At 34.2% G+C, this 21,880-nt stretch overlaps 3 protein-coding genes across 9 annotated transcripts; 2 read left to right on the top strand and 1 right to left on the bottom strand.

Moving 5' to 3' along the window:
- Positions 1-1,182: 1,182 nt before the first annotated feature.
- sprn (shadow of prion protein) lies at positions 1,183-6,494 on the top strand. The gene is given in 2 exon segments (NM_198981.2): positions 1,183-1,234; positions 5,177-6,494. A coding segment is annotated over 1 exon segment (399 nt). The 5' UTR covers positions 1,183-1,234; positions 5,177-5,187; the 3' UTR covers positions 5,587-6,494.
- Positions 6,386-13,054, bottom strand: mtg1 (mitochondrial ribosome-associated GTPase 1). 7 transcript variants are annotated; one of them, XR_012388394.1, is made up of 11 exons: positions 12,814-13,049; positions 11,569-11,633; positions 11,390-11,494; positions 11,183-11,269; positions 11,019-11,075; positions 10,855-10,945; positions 10,706-10,767; positions 8,371-8,467; positions 8,215-8,296; positions 7,383-8,100; positions 6,386-7,230 (listed from the first exon to the last, which is right to left on the bottom strand). XR_012388394.1 is itself a non-coding variant. In XM_021480487.3 (11 exons), the coding sequence occupies exons 1-11, from the start codon at positions 12,914-12,916 to the stop codon at positions 6,619-6,621; spliced, it is 960 nt and encodes a 319-aa protein (XP_021336162.1). In that variant the 5' UTR covers positions 12,917-13,049; the 3' UTR covers positions 6,386-6,618.
- A 2,407-nt stretch (positions 13,055-15,461) lies between these two features.
- Positions 15,462-20,918, top strand: elovl6l (ELOVL family member 6, elongation of long chain fatty acids like). Its single transcript, NM_201500.1, is given in 4 exon segments — positions 15,462-15,609; positions 15,702-15,833; positions 18,040-18,191; positions 19,045-20,918. Coding segments are annotated over 4 exon segments (807 nt in total). The 5' UTR covers positions 15,462-15,514; the 3' UTR covers positions 19,473-20,918.
- The last annotated feature ends 962 nt before the right edge of the window (positions 20,919-21,880 follow it).

Genomic DNA, 21,880 nt, shown 5'->3' with positions numbered 1-21,880 from the left:
CGTTTATATTTTTTTCTGTTCTATTTTATTCTATTCTGTTCTATTCTATGTTATTCTACTCTGTTATTCTGTCATTATGTTGTTTATTCTATTGTTTTATTTCATTCTATATTATATTCTGTTGATTCTATTCTGTTATATTTTATTATATTCTGTTTATTGTATTCTCTATTATTCTGTTTCGTTTATTCTATTATGTTCTGTTTATTCTATTCTATTTTATTCTGTTCTGTTTATTCTATTCTGTTGTTTATTCTATTGTTCTATTTTATTCTATTCTGTTCTATGTTATTATGTTGTTTATTGAAGTGTGTTTTATTTTATTTTAATCTGTTTATTTTATTTTGTTCTATTTTATTCTAGTCTGCTTACTATATTATATATTAGTCTGTTCTGTTAATTCTATTCTGTTCTATTTCATTCTATTCTGTTTCTTATTCAGTTCTGTTCTATTTTATTCTATTCTGTTCGATTTTAGTCAATTCTGTTCTGTTTTATTTTATTCTATTCCATTCTGTTTATTCTTTTCTGCTTATTCTATTTAATTTTGTTTATTCTTTTCTGTTTACTCTATTCTGTTCTACTTATTCTATTCTATTCTTGACTTCATCAAGCTAAATGCATGCAATCTTTGCTTAAAACAAGTCACTGTGTGTATTTTTACATTTCTAATTTAGTAGACTGAATGTATTATTAGATAGCTTTGGAAAAGACCAAATGGTGCATTTATAGGCTACAATTATTCTGCTATGTTTGTCTCAAAAGATGGATTTAAACTAAGCATAAATTATTCACCTATAGGCGCAGACGATTATCGTTCTAAATTTTAATTGAATGTATTCAAAACTGCATGGTCTTTGGTTTTACCTGGACCATTCCAGACTATTAAACTTCTTCAAGCCTTAACCCTAATTATTTACGCGAGAATAGATACTGTCAATTTATGTCCGTAGATTGATTTAACGTATTATGAAGCCTATTATAATCTAGGCTACGTAAATAAATCCGTTTTGAAAACTGCATTTAGACAATAAAACGATGGAAGCTGTTATTCTAAACACTGCATTTTCCAGACCTGATGATCATACACCTGCCATGTTTTAATTCATCTCCAGCAGCAGCTCACATAGCCTACGAGCTGTGTGCTGCCTTATATAACGCGTGCATTTTATTTGATCTCACACATGATAGTGAGATATCGTGGGATATTCTGTGGACACGGACACAAACGGAGGTAAGTACCTCGATATGGCTGAAGATAAAAGGATTTAAATTAATGAGCATGCAGAATGACGGGTTGTTGCGGAGGTGTAGCATACATTTGATAACACACATACTACAACAAAGACCACGACGCGAGACTTGAAACGCCTTGTTTGTGAACATCAGTCGACGTCGTTAGCATTTGTCCCGTCTGTAAGAATTGATGTAATTTCTTTTAATCAAACATATCGGTCTAAGATATTCTCACAGACTGCCCATGGTTACTGTTTAATTGGTTACATTGTCGTGTTCTTAATACGAAATGAATTATTGATATAGTGACCATTTTAAATGTGACCAGGCGAAAGATGTTGCACAAATCGCATTATTCTGGATATGGATTGTCTTCAGTGATACAGTTTTAGGAAAATATACTCTTCTGATCTCAATATCAGTTATTGTAGACTGTAAATGACCGTATTTCTTGACCCAGTTGGAGAAAAGCCAGATTACCTCGCTTCATTAAACACAACCATATCATATTTAAGACAAAGATATTAAGACCTATTTAATAGGAATATTAGCTCATTATTAGCAACTGACAGTTTATTGTTTTATGATAACCTACTTATATGTAAAAGGATGGAATTATGTTTTAAAAAGCAATACGAACAGGAATAATATACCAAAACTCAAATAAAATTTTAAATGTTAAACAATTATCCCAAATGCTTGGCCATTAGTTCATCCAAAAAATAAAAAATTACTTACCTGCACCCAAGTTAATCAAAGTATAGTTTCTCATACTGAATATAAAAGGGTTTTGAAGAATGTTGTTTACAGTCAGCCATTACCTCTATTGAAAAAAAATGTTAATAAATAGAAAATATGAATTATATCAACTGTTTTATTACCAGCATTTCTTAAAATATCTTGAATTTGAAAGAAATTCAGTAATAAGTGGAGTAAATGACAACAGAATTGATATTTTTGGGCGTTACTTGTGTTCATTCACCCATCCATGGATGTCATTCTTTTTATGTGAGCACATACATACTATAAAACCATCTGAAGTGATTTTGGAAGATTCTATTTTCCTTTGTAAATTCACAATTATTTTTTAACCAGTTAGTATTTTGGAAGCAAAATCAATAAATGAAACTATTTAAAAAAAAAAAAAAAAAAAAAAAAAAAAAACTATATTCATAAATGGCAAGAATATACACACAGAAAACACCCTTAGATACAAAACACACACACACATGCAATATATGTTTAGAAAACTTACAAAATAAAATGTAAAACATGCCCATAACACATTCAATGATAATAGTTTAAATAAATTATATAGATTGCACAAGGAATTCAGTATAGAAATAAATTATATTTTACAATAAAATTACATTGTTATGATAAGGTGAATCAAAGTTAACAGAAACTGTTTTTTTCTTCACTAAAAATGACAAACGTTTTTGACATTGTGATTCATCACTTAAACTATGCATCTGGTTCACAACATCTGACAACCAAATACCCCAAATACTTTTTAGAGATTTCTAACTTTGGCCTTATGGTGTTGTTCTTGACCTTTTTGACACCAAAACCCATAGCATTGACATTTATAAAATGTAAATGTGTTTTAAAAATATTTTTTCAAAGTATACAGATACAAACAGGGGTCACAGTGGTGATTGTTTTGGTAAAATTGAGTTTTAGTGAAGTAAAGTTATTTTTCATTCTTTTCTTAGGGGTAAAAAGAATGATGTAAAATAAAGTTATACTAGTCACAAACAACCCAGTGCCGCCCAGAATGCAGCTACATGTTCCAGCATATATGTAAATATGTGCATTCCACTCAACAACAAAATAAACACAGAAGAAAATTAAGAGTGATAAGTAGTTAAAGGTGCCATAGAACGAATGTATTGACATTCACTGTAAAACCCGTCAACTTTATTAAACAAAATGAGTGTAGTTTACTCAAATTTACTGAATTCTACTCAATTGAAAAGAGTTTTGAACTCAGTGTTGAAGGTAATGAGTTAATTAAATATCTCATTACTCCAACCTAAATGGAGTAAGTTCACAGTATAGATTATTATTTTTTTAACTAAAATGGTGTGTAGCAATTCGTTTCCTTAAATGGTTTGAGTTGCCTTAACTTATTGGGTTTTACAGTACTCAGTTGGTTTGAGTTCTCTTCATTTATTGGGTTTTACTGTGCTCAAACTGCTTTATTTACTCAAATGAATTAAGTTCAGAGTACTCATTAGGATTAGTTTTTGAACTAAAATTTTTTTTGTTGCAATCGGTTTCCTCAAATAGTTTAAGTTACCTTAACTTTTAGGGTTTTACAGTGTACGTTTTAGTTTTAACATAAATAAAACACAGGCAGGAACTAATATCAGCCTCTACATAAATAGTTGAGTTTTTGATGTTTATTGCCATCCATTCCTTTGAGAAAGAAACACAGTAAACACTGAGTGATATGATATGATGCATACATGCATATTTAGCAGTGGATTGTTTCCTAATTACAAACGTATGCAGCAAATTTCATAATAAACATGTTAAACTAATCTTTAAAACTGACTATGTGAATCCTTAAGGTAGCACTGCATACATTTACAATCCATATATCCTGCATTTTGCATTCTGACAAGCTGTAAACATATGAGATTGAAGCATGGTGGCCTCTCACAGAACTGCTAAGGCTTTTTTATACTTTTGTGTCGAGTGATCGGTGTGACCAGTGGCGCAGTAGGTAGTGCTGTCGCCTCACAGCAAGAAGGTCGCTTGGTCGCTGGTTCAAACCTCGGCTCAGTTGCCGTTTCTGTGTGTAGTTTGCATCTTCTCCCCCGTTCGCATGCTCAGGTCTCCCCCACAGTCCAAAGACATGCGGTACAGGTGAATTGGGTAGGCTAAATTGTGTGTGTGTGTGTGTGTATGTTTCCCAGAGATGGGTTGCAACTGGAAGGGCATCCGCTGGGTAAAAACTTGCTGGATAAGTTGGCAGTTCATTCCGCTGTGGTGACCCTGGATTAATAAAGTGACTAAGCCGACAAGAAAATGAATGAATGTACTGTGACATGACGGTATGACCTGTGACGTAAGCCTCGCGTGTAGTTGTGCAAATGCTAGATGGCAGTAGGATTTTATGTTCCTCTGTCTTGAGTAACTTCGCGAGTGTTTTTTGTTGTATTCTGATTGCTACAAGTAGCTAAAACACACTCATTCGGAGGTGGGAACTGGTGGATGTGCAACAACTTTAATCATGAGGTAAACACAAAAAAAATTCCAACTCGACATTTGTAAACAACTCGCTCTATCGGGCTTGCAGCTCTCACCAATGCCCCTGTTCATCAGTCAACCAATTACAGAGCTTGCGCTACATGGTTGCAACGTGTGGTTGGATTTTTTTTTTTGTGAGGTGCGCATCAGCATCGGTGTCAGCCATGGCTATGTGACCGGATGAAGGCTGCACCAGACCATACGCGTGCGGCCCGTGCGCTTGACGCATAAGTTTAAATAAGCCTTTACTCTTCAAGTTAAAAACAGTCTAATTTTCAAAATTAAAGCCTTAGAAGTAGGCATAATGCACGCTTAGATAAACTTAAAAATAAGAGAGAAAATGTAATCTCACTAGGAAACATTAAAGCCAATCTAACACAGCATGCATTTTAATGATCCCGTGTGCACAGTTATTCCAACTGACCTCTTTTTTTTACACTCTCAAGATTTACATAAGTACAAGGAACTCTTATTTTTCAGATATGCCTATTTTCATTCTAAGGAACCTTCAAAACACATTTGAACACAGTGGTTAGAATTAATCCTTATTTAACATTAACATTTAAAGCAGCAGATGGCGGATATGTTCATCTGCTGCGTAAGAACTAATACACTGTAACTATTGTTTTAGTGTGGATTTTGAGCGTTCATCATCATCTCCACACTTTTCTTCCAAACCCAGGGTGATCCAGAATGAACAGGGCAGTCGCCACCTGCTGTATATTTCTCCTGCTATCAGCTTTCCTGTGCGATCAGGTGATGTCCAAGGGTGGCAGAGGAGGTGCCAGGGGTTCAGCACGGGGCACTGCTCGAGGTGGCCGGACGTCCCGCGCAAGAGGCTCCCCCGCTGTACGGGTCGCAGGGGCTGCGGCAGCTGGAGCAGCAGTGGCACTCGGAGCTGGAGGGTGGTACGCATCAGCTCAGCGTCGCCCGGACGACAGCTCAGAACGTGGAGATGACTATTACAGTAACAGAACAAACTGGGAGCTTTACCTCGCCAGGACATCAGGCACAACAGTGCACGACTCCACCATCACCAGACTTTCAGCTCTGCTTTTACCAATAAACTACATGATGCACTTTGCCCCTTGAGGCAAACAGCTTAATAAGCTGCTTATATATGTTACTGTGCAACACCCATGTTTAAAAATGTGTACTTTGTTGCACTCGAAGACAAACGAAAGATTAAAAATCCTCTGTTTAGTTAAGTAGACATTTAAGAAATAGGATCGGAAGGGTTAGACTGCTTAGTTCGCTTCAACAGGAGCATTAGTAACTATAAACCTATAGTCTGCTTGAATTATGCTGGTTACATCTCGTCCTGGATGGCAAAAATACTGTGTTACTGCTGAAGAAGCACCACTGTCTTTGAGATTTACACAAACAAACATTTTATATGAATCTTTGTCTGTTATATTTAAAATATTTTGTTGCTGTAACACATTTAGATGATAAAAAAAAAAAAAACACTGTATGTCTTTCTGTACCTGTACTTCCACTGCGGAGGTGTGTAAATGTCCTGTTTATAAATTCCTACTTTAGTCATACTTTGATGTATTAAAACAATTTTGTATTTCTCTAGTAGGGAATTTTGATAACCTGTAAACTAATGTGAATACTGTATGTATTAAGTGTTTAATAAGCTGTGAAATTAAATGTTTTAGTATATATACTGTATATTTAGAGAGAGAGAAACACTATAAATGTTCTGTTTGCCAGCCGTTAGATATATTCAAGATATAATTTTAGAAATAAAAGCAAACACGTGCCAAGTATTCCATATAGTAATATGAATGAGAACTGTGAAAGAAAAAGAGTCAAATGAAGTATTTTTGTGTTGCCAGTTCCAGTTTGGTTGTAATCTTTGTGTGCTCACAAGATATCAAAGCTGTTCAATTGAAACTGAATAATTTATTGTAACTTATGCAGTAATCAAAAAAGAATATATTCAATGCACTTTTTCTAATAACTACACAATAAAAGCAAAGATGTGTCAAAGATACCATGCGCACAACCTTTTAATTAAAACATCAAAAGTATTAAGTGCTTCTCAAGTGTTCAGTCTTGACTGAAGGTCAAGCTTTCAAAGCAATAATAATTACCAATCTGCTATTAAACATTTGATTAGTCGAGCATTACTTTTCCAAGTTCTCCTTTCCGGAACGCTCTGATGAAATCATAGGCTGCTGCACTGTAGTCTGGCAACTGCACCGTGATGTTGCCTAAAGGGTGGATTCATCATTGGTTAAATACATTCCATAAGCTGTGGTTTAACACAGTTTTCCCCCCTATTACGATCTAATATTTTGCATATTACCTGGAAGATTGTAATATATCAGTTTGTATGTAAAATGTCTGCAAAGTTTTAAAGATCAAAGTGTATGAAAAATGTAGAAATACGTAAGTCAGCAATAATTCCAAATTCAGATGTGCTAACAATGACATGCTGTAAATGGTAGACCGATCAAAACAGGTCGGTTCATCTGACTAATCAGATTAGAGGTCAGAGCAGATAACAGAGTAAATCCTTGGGAAGAATTAAAGGAAAATTAAATTGACTAAAACAAAATTTTTCGAAGTTTTTTTTTTACTTTAACCTAAAAAAAGTTAAATTATTATTTGTACATTATAGACTGCTTTATGGATGGTTTATTTTACAGTACTGTGTATTTTATCTTCTATATGCATATGCTGTATAACAGGGCTGTCCAAACTAGGTTCTGGAGGGCCGGTGTCCTGCACAGTTTAGCTACAACTTCATTTACCACACCTGCCTGGAAGTTTCTAGTACACCTAGAAAGAGCTTGATTAGCTGGTTTAGGTGTGTTTAATTGGGGTTGGAATCAAAATTTGCAGGACACCGGCCCTCCAGGACCGAGTTTGGACACCCCTGTTGTATAATATATGTATGTATATTTTATTTATTTTATATAGTACTTTTTCTTTTATTGTTTGCCCATAGTATCAGATAACATTACCCGTGTTGTATCATATACTGTTACAAAGTGCTTAAAACTTAAAAAAATTCTAGAAGTAAAAGTTAAAGGAAATAACATTTTAAAAACATGATCAATCAAAATGATCACGTTGTTTTAGAGCAGTTTTCAGAAGTAAGACTGAAAGAATATCACAAACAGTACTGTATAGACATCACGAGAGCTGTTGATGAGGAGACCATATCAACCAGAATTTGTCAGATTTGTGATGTTTATCATAGGTGAACTTTACCAATGGCAACCACATAGCAATCTGTGATTTCCACATTTTTAAAAAAAATGGAGCTTGTGGTGCAGACCGAAATATTAATAATAACTCTTTACATTAAGGTTCTATCAAATTTTTTGAAAAAGGAGATCCTCCCTTTTCTTATGTAAAATGACGACCTTCTAAAAAAGCATAATGTAGGCACTTTATGAAATTAAAGTTCGCTTTATTTATTAATTATGTGAAATTACTGAAATGAAAACGAAGCGACCAGACTGAATCTACTCACCAACACCAGTGATGGCCTTTACACGTCTGGTCTTGCCAAGTTTCACTGCTATACACTTCAGTACATGTTGAATATCATCACAAGGCTCTTCAAGACTGTACTTCTCTACATAACTACAGGAGAAATTGTCACAATCATTATGGATTTCTGTTCTGTTCGTGAAGCAGTACTATGCCACACAACATCATCAAATAATTATTTACTGCTCACAACTCCATTATACATACCTAAATCTTTCTAGTCTGTTCAATGAAAAAAGCAGAAAATCTGCAATGACATCCTCACCAACTAAATGGTCCAAAACCGTACCTGTTTAAAAAGCACAAACATTGGACCACCTCACAATTAGGATTATTGCAACAAAGACACTAAGGTAGACTTACCACATAAAGCAAGTTTCATTCCCGTCTCTATGTTTTCTATTCTAGGTGGAAGAACTCCAGGTGTGTCCAGTAAATGAATTATGGGTCTCTCACAGACCTAGCAAAACATAAATCAATTTAATGTTATATGACAAAAATAGTGCTGGGTGGTACAATCCAGAAAATAGAAAAAAGGGCTTTATATAATACATAAGCTTAAATATTTAACAAAAGGATTTGATCTTATTTGATTATTTTGTGTACTATTTTAACCTTATAAATATAGTAAACAAAATATGACTTTAAATAAAAAAAAAAAAAATTCAAAAATAAATCACAAGTAAAATCTTCTCACAGACACAAAAAATATCCTAAGTAAGTAACAGGAAAATATTACTTAAAGGTGCAGTAGGTGGTCTGCCAAAATGCTTTCCGGTCAGCATATTATCTTTGGACGGCAAGGGGGTGGGGGTAGTGTTTTGCGTTTCACAGATACGTCTTCTGAAATTGCGAATGAGCGAACCGCAACATGAGAGCATATAACCCACTAGGTCAAGTCATTCACCAGTTAGAAATGTAGTAAGTGGTTGGCCGGCGACATGCAGGAATTTCACTTATTACCAAGCTACACTTACATGCTATATCAAAGTGAATATTCAGAGTAGCATGGTAAACAGTATCAGGAGACTGTCATTGTTCTAAAATAAACCAATGTGAATATAAAAAAGCAACTTCTATGTAGTATTTACTGGTGTTTTAAATCTAAATCGATGCTGTAAAAGGACCTTATGAAACTAAAAATAGTCACTACAATCATTCTTAGATTTAAGTGGTTGAACAACATGTCTGTGCATATAACCCTTCATAACACAACACAATCTACATCAGCTTTGGAGGGGGACTAAAATACTTTTAAAACAGAACATTACCTGTCTAATAGAAATACTTCAGCCATGGTGTCGTCCTTCCTCTAGCGTGCAAAAGTAACTTCAATATTGATTCGGGATTTAAAAAAGTTTCAATCCAGCATTTGATTTTACCACGACTGTGACTGTCTCGTATGCATGTGATGGTGCGGTGCGCATGCAGGTGTGCACACGCTAAAACAGAAGCGTGCAGAAGCCCAAATCTACATTTGTTGACAGACAGTTTGGGCTACTTAAAGGAATTATGGGAGATGTCGGCCTGACAATATTTATTGGATGAACATTTTTTTTGTTTAATGCCTTACCAGGATATAAAAATACATTTAAATACATTTAGATCGTTTACTTTAATCAGTACTATTGTACTGTGAAGAGACTTTCAACCAGCACAACTAAAAATTTTATTAAAGACAGTCACCTACTGCACCTTTAAATATAAAATTTTAAATATGTAAACACTTTAAGGAAACAAAAAGATGATTTTTCTCAAATATACAAAAATATAAACAATTATAGTTATTGTATAAATATTGAAACCAAGTGATGAACAATAAGGTATATGCACACAGACTTTTAATTTTTAGCCAGCCAGCCTCAGAGCTTCCGGTGAACTCTATCTATAATAGTCTATCCATTATAAAATTGCCACATTTAAGCTCTGATTTTTTAAAAGAAATTAGTGAACTTCACTGCCTGATAGATATACAATATTAAGTGGGTCTCAGACTAGACAAGAAGCATAACATAAAATTAACAAATTTCCCTGCCATTTCTTTAAAATATGACCTTTTTTTACACCAGTATTTTCAATGGAGTTTCTGTGCTCGCTTGCTGATCCTGATGATAATATTGATTATTACATGCTCTTTGATCTCGTTTTACACTTGAACAACTAAATGAATGCCCTTGGCTTGCATGGTATGGAACTAGTAGAGCTGCACATTGATGGATTTGCTCTTCAGTTTTTGGACTCTCAGTGAATATTAAACCACACTGACCTGAACTGAACTAAATTGAACTTAAACTCTGAAAACTGAACTGACACTGTTTCAATTCACTATAATCTTCTATGCGAAGCTGCTTTGACACGATCTACATTGTATAAACGCAATACAAATAAAGATGAATTGGAATTGAATGTATTATAATTTCATTACAACATCCATGCTGTAAAAGGAACCTAATGAAATTGACAATAGTCACATTAAGCTTTCACCGGAAGTTTATCAATGGCTAAAAACACTAGCTGTGCATATAGCCCATTGCTGAATGTGCGTTGGCCATGCCCACTTATTTACGTTTCACGATATATACAGAATAAATCTTTTATAGTTCTCATTTTATTCCGCAGTAACGATATCTATCATCATACCTCCCAGCCCTAGACAAAAACAACCCAAATTAATCAACAAACTCATTATAATTAATACCTGAATTTTAGTCAGGACAGCCTTTGTAATGCCTGGTTCAGCTCCGACTTTTGAAGCTTTGCCTGATGGTAATAAAAATAATCAATGCTTAGGTCTTCTGTGGGTATAGGAATTATTGTCAGCATATTTCTAAAGCATACATTTAATACCTTTTTTCAAATATGTCCTCCTTAAAGCATTAATCAGTGATGATTTTCCCACATTTGGCACACCAATGACCATCAGGCAGTAACATCTTTCCTGCACATAGATGAAAGAGAAAGTCAGAAAACTTTGTATCCAAATGTACACTACTAAAACAATTCAAACTCACCTCTTCCCTGTGAAAACGTGATGTACTTTCTATCAGCTTCGACACGAGAGGAACAATCTGGAACATCAGACAGCGAATGACAGGATGCTTAAAATGAAAATGTGCCAGGTTCTTCAGTAGAGCTTTGTTTAGAAATAAGTGATGTAATGTCTGACGCCGCTCACCTTTTTTACATTCTCATCATGTTGTCTTAAACAGTCTGTAAATAAAACATTTTTCACACCCTCTCTCTCAAACTGCTTTAGAATACTCTGGGGACGATAAAAAAAAACTGTTAAATTCACTTTCAGCACAGTATAAAAGTACATTTGGTGCTTTCATTTATGAATAAATTTAAGTTCATAATGAAACACATTAGATAATGATGACACCTGCTTTTTCGATATGTCTGCCACATCCATCTTGTTCAGTACAAGTAAGTGTGGCCGGACATCAAGACTCTCCTGAAATGAGGAATTTCTTCCTGAAAAGGGTATGTTGGCCAGTTAAAGAAAAACATTGGGATTTAATCATTTAGAATTGTAAGATTTCTTCCATTAAAAAAGGATATTCTAGCATCGTGGATCTCAATAATGCAGTCAACATTTCTTAGATTGGCTCTCATCTGCTTGAGTCCTAAAAGGAGAAAGTCACAATGGTGAGCTATTTCTGCATGACAAAGTGGAAAGACATGATTAATTATACATATATGGATCCCACTTTCAGCCAAATGTCAAATTTCCAGACATTTACTGAGAAAAAAAGCTGAATTTCCATGGTGTAAAATGAAATGAAAAGCAAGACACTAATGTGCTTTACATAACATTTTCTGTTATATTAATTGCTATTATAAGAGTAACAATGAATAACTAACCTCATATTCTAAATACAGTTAAAAGAAACAAGAGCAGCCAGTCTAAAACATAGTCTCTGCATTGCCAAAGCTCATGTTCATAAGAAAAGCAATAACAAATAAAATGTAAAAAATATGAATTAACTTGACCTTCAAGGTTTGAAATGGACCTTTTAATAGTTCACGATAATCAAAAATTTGGATTAAAAAAAAAGTTTTCCTAAGACTAGAATCAGTGTTGTTGAACAGTTTGACAACTTTGATGAAATGTTGAGAACTACATAATTTTTACGACATGATATATTCAAACACCCACAGATTAAGGTAAAGGTGGCTTTATAATACCACATATGTTCATTTTTGAACAGTGACAACTTCTGACATGGTGGTGCCTACTGCCTATGAATATTCGGTCTAAAATTGCATGCAAGTATGACTTCAAAACAACATTAGCACTATTTATTTGACTGTAAACAATTTTGTACTGTAATAGTCATTGGCTGCTAACATAATTTCCCTATTAAGAATTTGCAAAGAATAATTTAATGAAAATATATTATTAAGGAGAAATCCGAATGTGTGAATATAAAACCAACTTCACCTCTATCACCCACAGGACATACTTTTATTTGACTGGCACAAATAAGATGACGTTGATAAGACTACAGTGTGTCTAATGAATATTGAATGACTGGAATGTTATTGAAATGTCAGTCAGTCAGTCAAATCAATCAAAGTGATTTAGAGGCAGAAAACGAACAAACAAACAATAAAAAACAAAGCATAGCAACTAAAACATTCATATAAAAAGAAAATAAATACATTTACAAGTTTTTATGAATAAAGTTACATAAAAATACGGCAGTGTCTCGCTAGTACAAGGTTATAAAAAATAGATTAATAACTAAAAATTTATAAATCACAGAAAAACACTTATTTTTTGTGAAATTGAGTGTCACGCACCTTTAGCCATATGTCTAGGGAACCAGTGCGTCACATCGCGCTCACCAAAGTCAAACACACTCCTAAACTTTGCAGCATTAAGTAAGGAATGATAAATTCTCATCGTGTGCAGTCGCAATCAGTGTATTTCCAAGATGAACACAACAAACCAAGAATATCGCACAAGTGAACGAGTTGGATTAATTTAAGACACCGTGGTAAACATCACGCTTGCACTGAGGCCACACTTCTTCTGTGTTGTGATTATACAGAGAGAAACGCAATTATCGCCACCTATAGGATTGTACTGTACAGAGTTCATTGATAGCTTACATGAGAACTGCAAGGTGAATGCGAGTCTAGTATCTTATAGTACAATATTGTATAATATTGTATAATATAATATAATATAATATAATATAATATAATATAATATAATATAATATAATATAATATAATATAATATAATATAATATAATATAATATAATATAACTTTGACCTAATATTTTTAAGATTAAGTGTAATATGTCTGAAAGTGATATCATTAATTAACCTACAGCACTGGTCAAAAAATGTAGCTGGGTATAGCCTACTGAAATAGGCTACTGTTTCTGTAATTTCCCCGTCTTCTCTGAAAAAAAAAAAAAAAAAAGCTAAAGAATGCATTGTGGCAAGTCAAGAAGTGTAATGTATTTTCAGCTACTCTTTTAGTATAATATGATTCTTTCTTCTGATTTCTGCTATTGCCATAGTTCTCAACCTCAGGTCCCGTAGGGCACATCAGCAAACTTTCAAAGAGCCTCAAAGTAATTTTAAATAATTAAAATCCATTTATTGGATTTTTTCTAAAGAAAATAAAACTGCCATTTGACCATTCAAATCCATTGATAGCCAATCTGTGGCTGCTAGGGCATTGTGGTTGCTTTGTATTCTGGGTGGTTTCTATAGGGAGATTATACTTGGAGGTTTCTATGGCTTAAAAACTAGGTGGTCCTAGATGGTTTCTGTTGTGTTGTAGGTGGTTTATAGTGTGACTTTATGGAGTTTTTACTAGTGGTTTGTTCTCAGTGATTTCAAGGGCTGGTTTTCAATAGGCCTTGAGCTTGAACTTTCAAGGTGCACAAACTTAGGATTGTTTAAAATTATGAAAAACAAAAAACAAAAAAAACTTATAATACATTGTAAGAGCCGTCGCCTATAGGACAGACCCAAAACCTGGACATTTTTTCCCTTCACTTTGTCAATTGGTAAATTTCTTGCCACTGTCACCACTGGCTTGCTTGGTTGGGACTTGTGGAGCTGCGTATAGATGGATTCGCTCTTCAGTTTTTGGACTTTCAGCAGAGAACATTAAACCACACTGAACTGAACTAAACTGAACTTCAACTCTGGACTGATTCAATTTGCATGTTCTTCCCGTGTTTGTGTGGGTTTCCTCCAGATGCTCCAATTTCCCCCACAAGTCCAAAGACATGCGCTAATAGCGCTATAGGTGAATTAGGTAAGCTAAATTGTCCAAAATGTATCTGTGTGAATGTACATGGGTGTTTTTCAGTGATGGAAGGGCATCCACTGCGTAAAAACGTATGCTAGATAAGTTGGCGGTTCATTCCGCTGTGGCGACTCCAGATTAATAAAGGGACTAAACTGAAAATGAAATGAATTAATATATTTTAAAGTTAGATCAAACTGTAAAATGGCCTGTATGTTTGCTTTTTATGGGTAAAACAATCCTTAACCATGAACAATTACAAAAGGTAAAAGGGTTTATTTAAACTTAACCCAAAATATGGGTTAATATAATATTGATATTAGGTATAATCTATTGGATTAGTTTTATTATAGCTTAACATAGGCCTACTGTAACCTATTTTAGAGCGCTTTTGAGAATCATGTATCACAATGTAGCAATAGCGCTCTCACGTGCCAACACGTGGGACTTCAGAAATTGCTATTGTACCAGTTATTAATGGAATTTGCCACATACACGGAATATTTCTCACGTTAAACAATAATTCAAGAATTCTATGTCACCGAAGTAGTTAAATAAAATAATTTGTATTCACTTTGACTAATTTTCATGACCCTGAAGGCATAAGCCGAGTGAGGAAAGTGAGTGAGTGGAATAACTTTGCCTATAATTATCAAATGAATTACTTTTCAAACTTAGGCCTACTTCTTTGAACAAAATTTGATATCCTCCTTAAAACAACAACAACAACAACAACAACAACAACAACAACAACAACAACAACAACAACAACAACAACAACAACAATATAGTGTCCATGAAAATACATTTACATCGCCACTGATCTAAAAACACATTTATTTTTAGATTTCTTTCTTTCTTAATGTGTTAAATTATAGAATGACATTACATATTTGGCTATTAACGTTATAGAACTCTCCACTGAATTTGCATAATTCATTGTAATTTTCACCTATCAAAATTGACCTTTTATCTGCGTCACAAAAACTGGTGCATTGCTGTATAAAAACTGGTACAACTCTTCCTTTCGGGAAACACAAAACCAGAGAGAGGCAGAGAGTCACTCCCTGAACACCACTATTAACTCCACCCTAATTTACATAGGACAGGTGTGAACACAGGTGTGTATCTGAGACTGTTTAGTTATCTAGTGGCTGCCGTGCTGAGCGAACACTGTCCACAAACTTTCCTCGATTTATCTTCACTTCGAAAGCAGTTTACCATAAAAAATGAACATGACAGACTTCCAGCTTCCTTTGACCGAGTATGAGTTCGAGCGTCACTTTGATGAAAGGCTTGCCATTGAATGGATGCAGGACAACTGGTAAGAGCTGTCTATGGTTTAGGTAAATACACCTGCGCCTTTGCCTGCAGATTTGTTGTAAACTCTTTTCTTGGTGTCATCTTCTCTTTCAGGAAAAAGTCGTTTTTGTTTGGCGCTGTGTATGTAGTGCTTGTGTTTGGTGGACAGCACTTCATGAAGGACAGACAAAGACTTGATCTCCGGAAAGTGTTAATGATGTGGTCCCTCAGTTTGGCCATTTTTAGGTGAGTAAAAATGAAGTAAAATATAAATATTATCCCGTTAAATTTTTATATTTTTTTATATATGTTTTATAAAATAAATCTCTACAGGCAAGATTAATACGGTTCACATTGGTGATTGACAAGTATTTTTTAATACAAAGTTTATTTTTTATTTATTTATTTTTTTTGTAGTTTAATCATAATTTAACCATGGTTTTGAGACACCATTTGTAATAAAATAAATGTGCCTGAAAACATGGTTAGGGCTACTTTTTTTTTTTTCAAAGATAAAAGCATGGACATTGTTTGTAAATGATTCTATTCTTGTACACTTACCTCTTCTAGAAAATATTGCTCAAGAGTTCACATGAAAAAAACTGCACATGCTTTTTTTTCCTCAAAGGATTCCTGCGTATATAGGTTCAGTAATTTCAGTTTTATGGTGATGAACACAAAGTCAAAGTTAGTTTTATATTCACACATTCTGACTTTCCTCAATATAATTTCATAACAGTATTATTTGCAAACTCTAATTAGCGAAATCATATTAGCAGCCAATGACTATCAAAGTACAACATTGTTCACAGTCAAATAAAGTGTTAATGTTGTTTTCAAGTCATACTTGCATTCTTATTCCAATCGAATATTCAAAGTAACATGGTAAACAATATAGAGACTTCTAAATGAACGAATGTGCGAATATATAACCAACTTTACCTCTAAGTGATGAACCACTGCCTTTCATTGCTTTTAATAGTGAAATTTATAACTGAACTTAAAAGCAGATTGAGGGAAAAAAATTAAATGGCATTTGGAGGATTCTGCATCTGAACTCATGTTTTTTTTAAATTGTTTTTTACAAAAATTGGTTAGTAATTTAGTATAGTATTATGCTGTTTAACTGTGACTGAATATTATTCTAAAAATGTAGGGATTTCTAGATTTATAAAACAGGTGATCTAAAAATCCAATTGTTGGATTAAAAATTAAATTCAATTAATTATTTGCCTAATATAACTCGCTTGTCTAAGAATTTATTTTTTTGAATTTATTTACCTCTCTTTTAAAGTTGAAACTTGCATTTAATAAAAAACATATTGCTCTGGCACACAACGTCCTCTAAGCAGGCTTTCTGTGACTGTAAAGAGTTTACAGGTTTAGATATAAAAATTCACACTTCCAAAAATTCTTGAATTGGTGCCAAAATTTCTAAATTTATACAATTGTTATTGAATATTACACAATCAAACAAAACAACGGAAGAAAAGCACGTAGTTGTTTACTTTGTTTTTTACAATCTGGTCAACAAATAAAAAGTTATTCCTAAATCTTTATTTGGTAGCAGAATTGTTTAAATGTAAAGCTTTTTTTATTAAAATTTTACAATACATATTCCAAAGTTGCTCGTTGTAGTTCATGCTCCCTATAATTGTAAACAGTTTTCTCCAGTAACTTATTAATGTTTAGTCTTAATGTCTCAAAGTCTTAAATTTGTATTGATAAAACCTGCTGGAATCCTGTCCTAAGGAAACTCGTTTGCCCTGAACTTTCGACCTTTGAGATGAAACCGGACCTCTCTCCCCCTCAATATGAAGGCACAAAAAATTAAAAAAATAAATTACATTGATTTTAATCTATAGTTGAAAATCCCTATATTGTAGTGAATTTTGGCTGTTGGATATTAAGTTACAAAACATGGTTGTTATAATAGAAAACAATATCTATTGTTTCCTGCACAAGTTCAGTTTGAAACATGAGCATGCCAGCATACATGCCAGTGAGATGTTTGAGAGTTATCAATTCATGTGCTTTAAGTCTTCAGTGTCTATTGTTTAAGGCTGGCTTTGGTTTCTTTTTGGGTTGGGGGAAGGAGTCTTATTCACATCTCCACAGAAGACAGAGATGACAGCAAGCACAAAGTAACTATTTGCATGTTTGTGAAAGGCACAATGCAATATTGTGATTGGATGGGCATCACATGCTCTTTAGATCTCTCACGGCAACTGGACTTTCACCACATAGTGAATGTTTTGGTATTGATTTGTTAAACACAGAAACTGCCTGCAACCATAGCAGTGTTTGTCTGACATGCCTAGCATGCTTCTTTTCTCCCCCCCACCCCACCTCAGAGTTCACTAGAGGCCTGTATTGTTTATGATTTGTTTCCATGGTGTTACTGCCTTGGCAGACAGCATTCATATGCAGTTCATGTTTTTTTCTTTTTCAGTATCATTGGAGCAGTGAGAACTGGGTGCTTCATGTTGTACATTCTCAGCACCAGTGGTTTTAAACAGTCTGTTTGTGATCAGAGCTTCTACTATGGGCCCATAAGCAAGTTCTGGGCTTGTGCTTTTGTGCTGAGCAAAGCTCCAGAACTAGGTAAGCCTTTTTTTTTTTTTTAACCCAAAATGACCATCTTTTGACCTTTCACCTGCCCTCATGTTGTTCTAAACTCACATGACTTAAATTTCTGCTGTAGAGACAAAAGAAGAAATTGAGGAACAATGCAGTTGTTTAGTGTCAGAGTCAGTGGAGTCCACAGCAAAACTTGTCCTTATGAAAAAGATGTTGTAACTTTAAGGCTTGGTTTTACAAAGGAGTTAAGATGGATTATTTACTTAGGCAGCTTTTATTAAATTGACTTTGAGGAACCACTTATGGTGTGCATCTTGAGACAAAACAATAGCACTGGTGCATTTTGAGTTGTCACTGCAAATTATTTTTAGTTAAGACATGCTCACACATGCAGTTTAGTCTAAGGAATAAGCTGTAACTCTGCTATTTAAAGGCAAAATTGTGAAAAATTAGAAATTGTAAATGCCATAATTTTGCATTTCTTAATTCCAGAAATTGCAATTTATTTGTATAAATCTGTTTTTTTTCCTTGTCTTTTATATTTGATTTATTGCAGTTTAAGGTTCCTCTCACCTTCACCAACCTTCTCACAATTGAGTTTACATATTGCAATTATGACTTTTTTTATTTTTCTTCTCGGATGCAAAGGGGAAAGAATTCTGTTTCTTTTAAGAAAAAGATCAAGAGTCATGCTGGGACCCACTGACTTTAATTGTTAGCTAAAAAAACAAAGCAAACAATCAGAAACCATACCAACATTTTTTTTAATTAACTGAATGATGCTAAAGTTATTTGATTCTAACCTTACACAATATATTCTGGTTTTATATAGAATTTCTTACATATTTCCTAACCCTCACTTTGTTTCCCCCCACAGGTGACACCATGTTCATTGTCCTGCGCAAGCAGCGTCTGATCTTCCTGCACTGGTATCATCACATCACTGTGCTGGTGTACTCTTGGTATTCCTACAAAGACCAGGTCGCAGGTGGAGGCTGGTTCATGACCATGAATTACACCGTCCACGCGCTCATGTACAGCTACTACGCGGCCCGTGCTGCAGGACTCCGTGTGCCGAAACCCTGTGCCATCCTCATCACATCCTCTCAGATTGCCCAGATGGCCATGGGCCTGGCAGTAAGTGCACTAGTGTACCGGTGGATGCAGGACGGGGACTGTCCATCTTACCTGGATAACATAGTGTGGGCTTCACTCATGTACCTCAGCTATTTGCTACTCTTCAGTTCTTTCTTTTATCAGTCCTACATGAAGAGTTCCAAACCCGAAAGCATCAAAAGAGAGTAATTTGCAGGCCTTTTTTTGACTGTTATTCTAAGATACATTTATTATTATTATTATTATTATTATTATTATTATTATTATTTATTATAAGGGACTACAATCCTGTCTCTTGTTTTAGACATTGGCAATTTCTGTATGGCTGTTTATCTACATGCTTTCATTTTCTGGTGTTAGTTAAGCAACAAATACAGCTCTTTATAGTTCAGAACTTTTTAAAAAGGTTTTGAACAAAGTCCAAACAATTTTGGTCGGAGTTAATTCCCCCCAGGAGTGTTTGTTCCTGCAGAGAAAGCCAACAATTTTGCAGGGTTGACAGCATGCCATAAATCCATCTGTGACATATGGTTTACATCATAGCATGTGCCAAAATCCTTGTAATCTATGCTTGCGGTCTGAAAACAAGCGAGTGATTTGCTAAGAGTCTTAATGTAAACCAACACGTTTGATTGGGCCACACCTTTTAAATTTCATCTGTTCGGTACATGGTCTCCTGGAGTGTAGGTGTTGATGCGTACTAGTCTTTAACCTCATGATGTCACAGAAACTTGAATTATCTGTGCTGACTGGTTAAACGGGTTAACATTCATTTTAATTGACGAAAATATTTTGACTGGAATTCTCTCTATGGACGACGCCCGATGTCCTTGTTCATTCTGTGCATGTTTCTGTCATGAGTTCACCGCAGCTCTGTTCTAATGAAGTAACAGCATGTTAAACCAGTTGAAGGATTGATTGATTTGAGCTCTTGTTCACTTTTTGGGTAGAGTCGGCATGAAATACTTTCTCTCTGGCTGTGTTGAATTGCTGCTTTACAAATGAGTTAAACCATAGCCGTCCATGTAATGGTGTTTGTTACTTGAATCTCTATTATTAAGCACAGTTTTATTTATGAATTTAACTTGTATATCACACATGGTCACATTTGGGATATCGTTTGTTTTATGGTTGTCTGCGTTTAGCTTTCTACTGAAATTACAATGATGAGGTTGAGCACAATGATCATTCTTAAGGATTGCATTGTATTAGAGCACAAACCTTTGAGAGGATATTCAGTGAAATTTAACAGGGATTCTGACACTTTAAAAATGCTGCTATTGTCTGAGATCTTGTTTCTTTTGTTTATATCAACTGTGAAAATGTATTATATATTTGCATTTAAAGGACATTATGATTGTTTTAAAGAATTTTTTATGGCTTTGCCTTTAAGGATGGCAGCATATTACTTCACTTGTTTACATTTTAGGAACAGCAAAGTTAAATGTCATGGCATTAAGTTACAAAACATTTACTCCTGTATTTTAATTACCAAGAATGTAAAAAAATAAAAATAACATGCCATATGTAAATATCTATTTTTCCAACCGGAAGGTCTATACACCATTTTTAGCCAGTATGATGTAATTATGAATGTGTATTTATTTGTTGTCTATAAATAAAGCTGTTTCTGTAGTTTTGTGTACGTGTCCTTTTACTCGACACTATTTTTTTTTTCTATCAGACAAGATCTCTGAGCATATTTTATGCAATAACACATACGCATGCGTGTTTTAGCTGTGAACAGGAAGTGTGCACATTTCTAGTTGTGTAAATGCCATTTCCTTTGTTGTTCTCACTGTTTAATTAGGCCAGTCGTTTCTCTCCCAGTAGAAAGTATTTTTGCTTAATGGTTCGAGAACTCCCTTCAGAAAGAAATTATTTCTTTATAAAATCTTTTAGTCTCTGCAAGTTTAATATTTAATAACCATTGTGGCAAAGGAACTCTCTTTGTAAAAATATTCTGAGTACATAATTCTTTTTTTTTTTTTTTTTTTTTTTTCTTCCACTAGCGGGCAGGAACTAAATCGCCTTAGACTGACCCTGGTATTTGTCATGACTAACCAGTAAGTAACTTGCCATTTAGGTGACACTCCTCATCGCCCTGCTGGAAACAAAGGTTAAGTGACTTGCTCAAAGGGACAGTATAGCTGTGATAGAGTGAAATCGAGATTGTTTTAACTCTTCAATGCCTGGTTCTTGCTTAGTGCCTTCAAAGTACTGACTTTTATGTGCAGGCACTTAAGCCACTGACTAATTTATTCAATAATAAAAGTTAAAAAAAAAAAAGTTTGGTTTTCTTGAAAACCCAATACACTAAAAATTGAGGATTGAGCCCTATCCAAAGCCCCATCCAGTCACAACTGGATAAAGTTAACTATTGTTTTTTTTCTTTTTTTCTTTTAAAATTTAAGCGAATTAAAAAAAAAAAAACTCATTGTTTTGATTCCGCTCATTTTAAATAATCAGTTTGAACAAACAGCACTTGAGTTCAGTGTCACAACAGTGATGAAGTCAGATATTTGAATGTGAGTGGACTTTGCTGGCTCTTAAATTAAAGGCCCACATTATTTTATAAAATTATAAAACAATCAAAA

This window comes from Danio rerio, chromosome 13 (assembly GCF_049306965.1).
Source record: "Danio rerio strain Tuebingen ecotype United States chromosome 13, GRCz12tu, whole genome shotgun sequence".
NCBI lineage: Eukaryota > Metazoa > Chordata > Actinopteri > Cypriniformes > Danionidae > Danio > Danio rerio.
The sequence above is the reverse complement of the archived record's forward strand: the minus strand, read 5'-3'. Positions and strand labels throughout refer to the sequence as shown.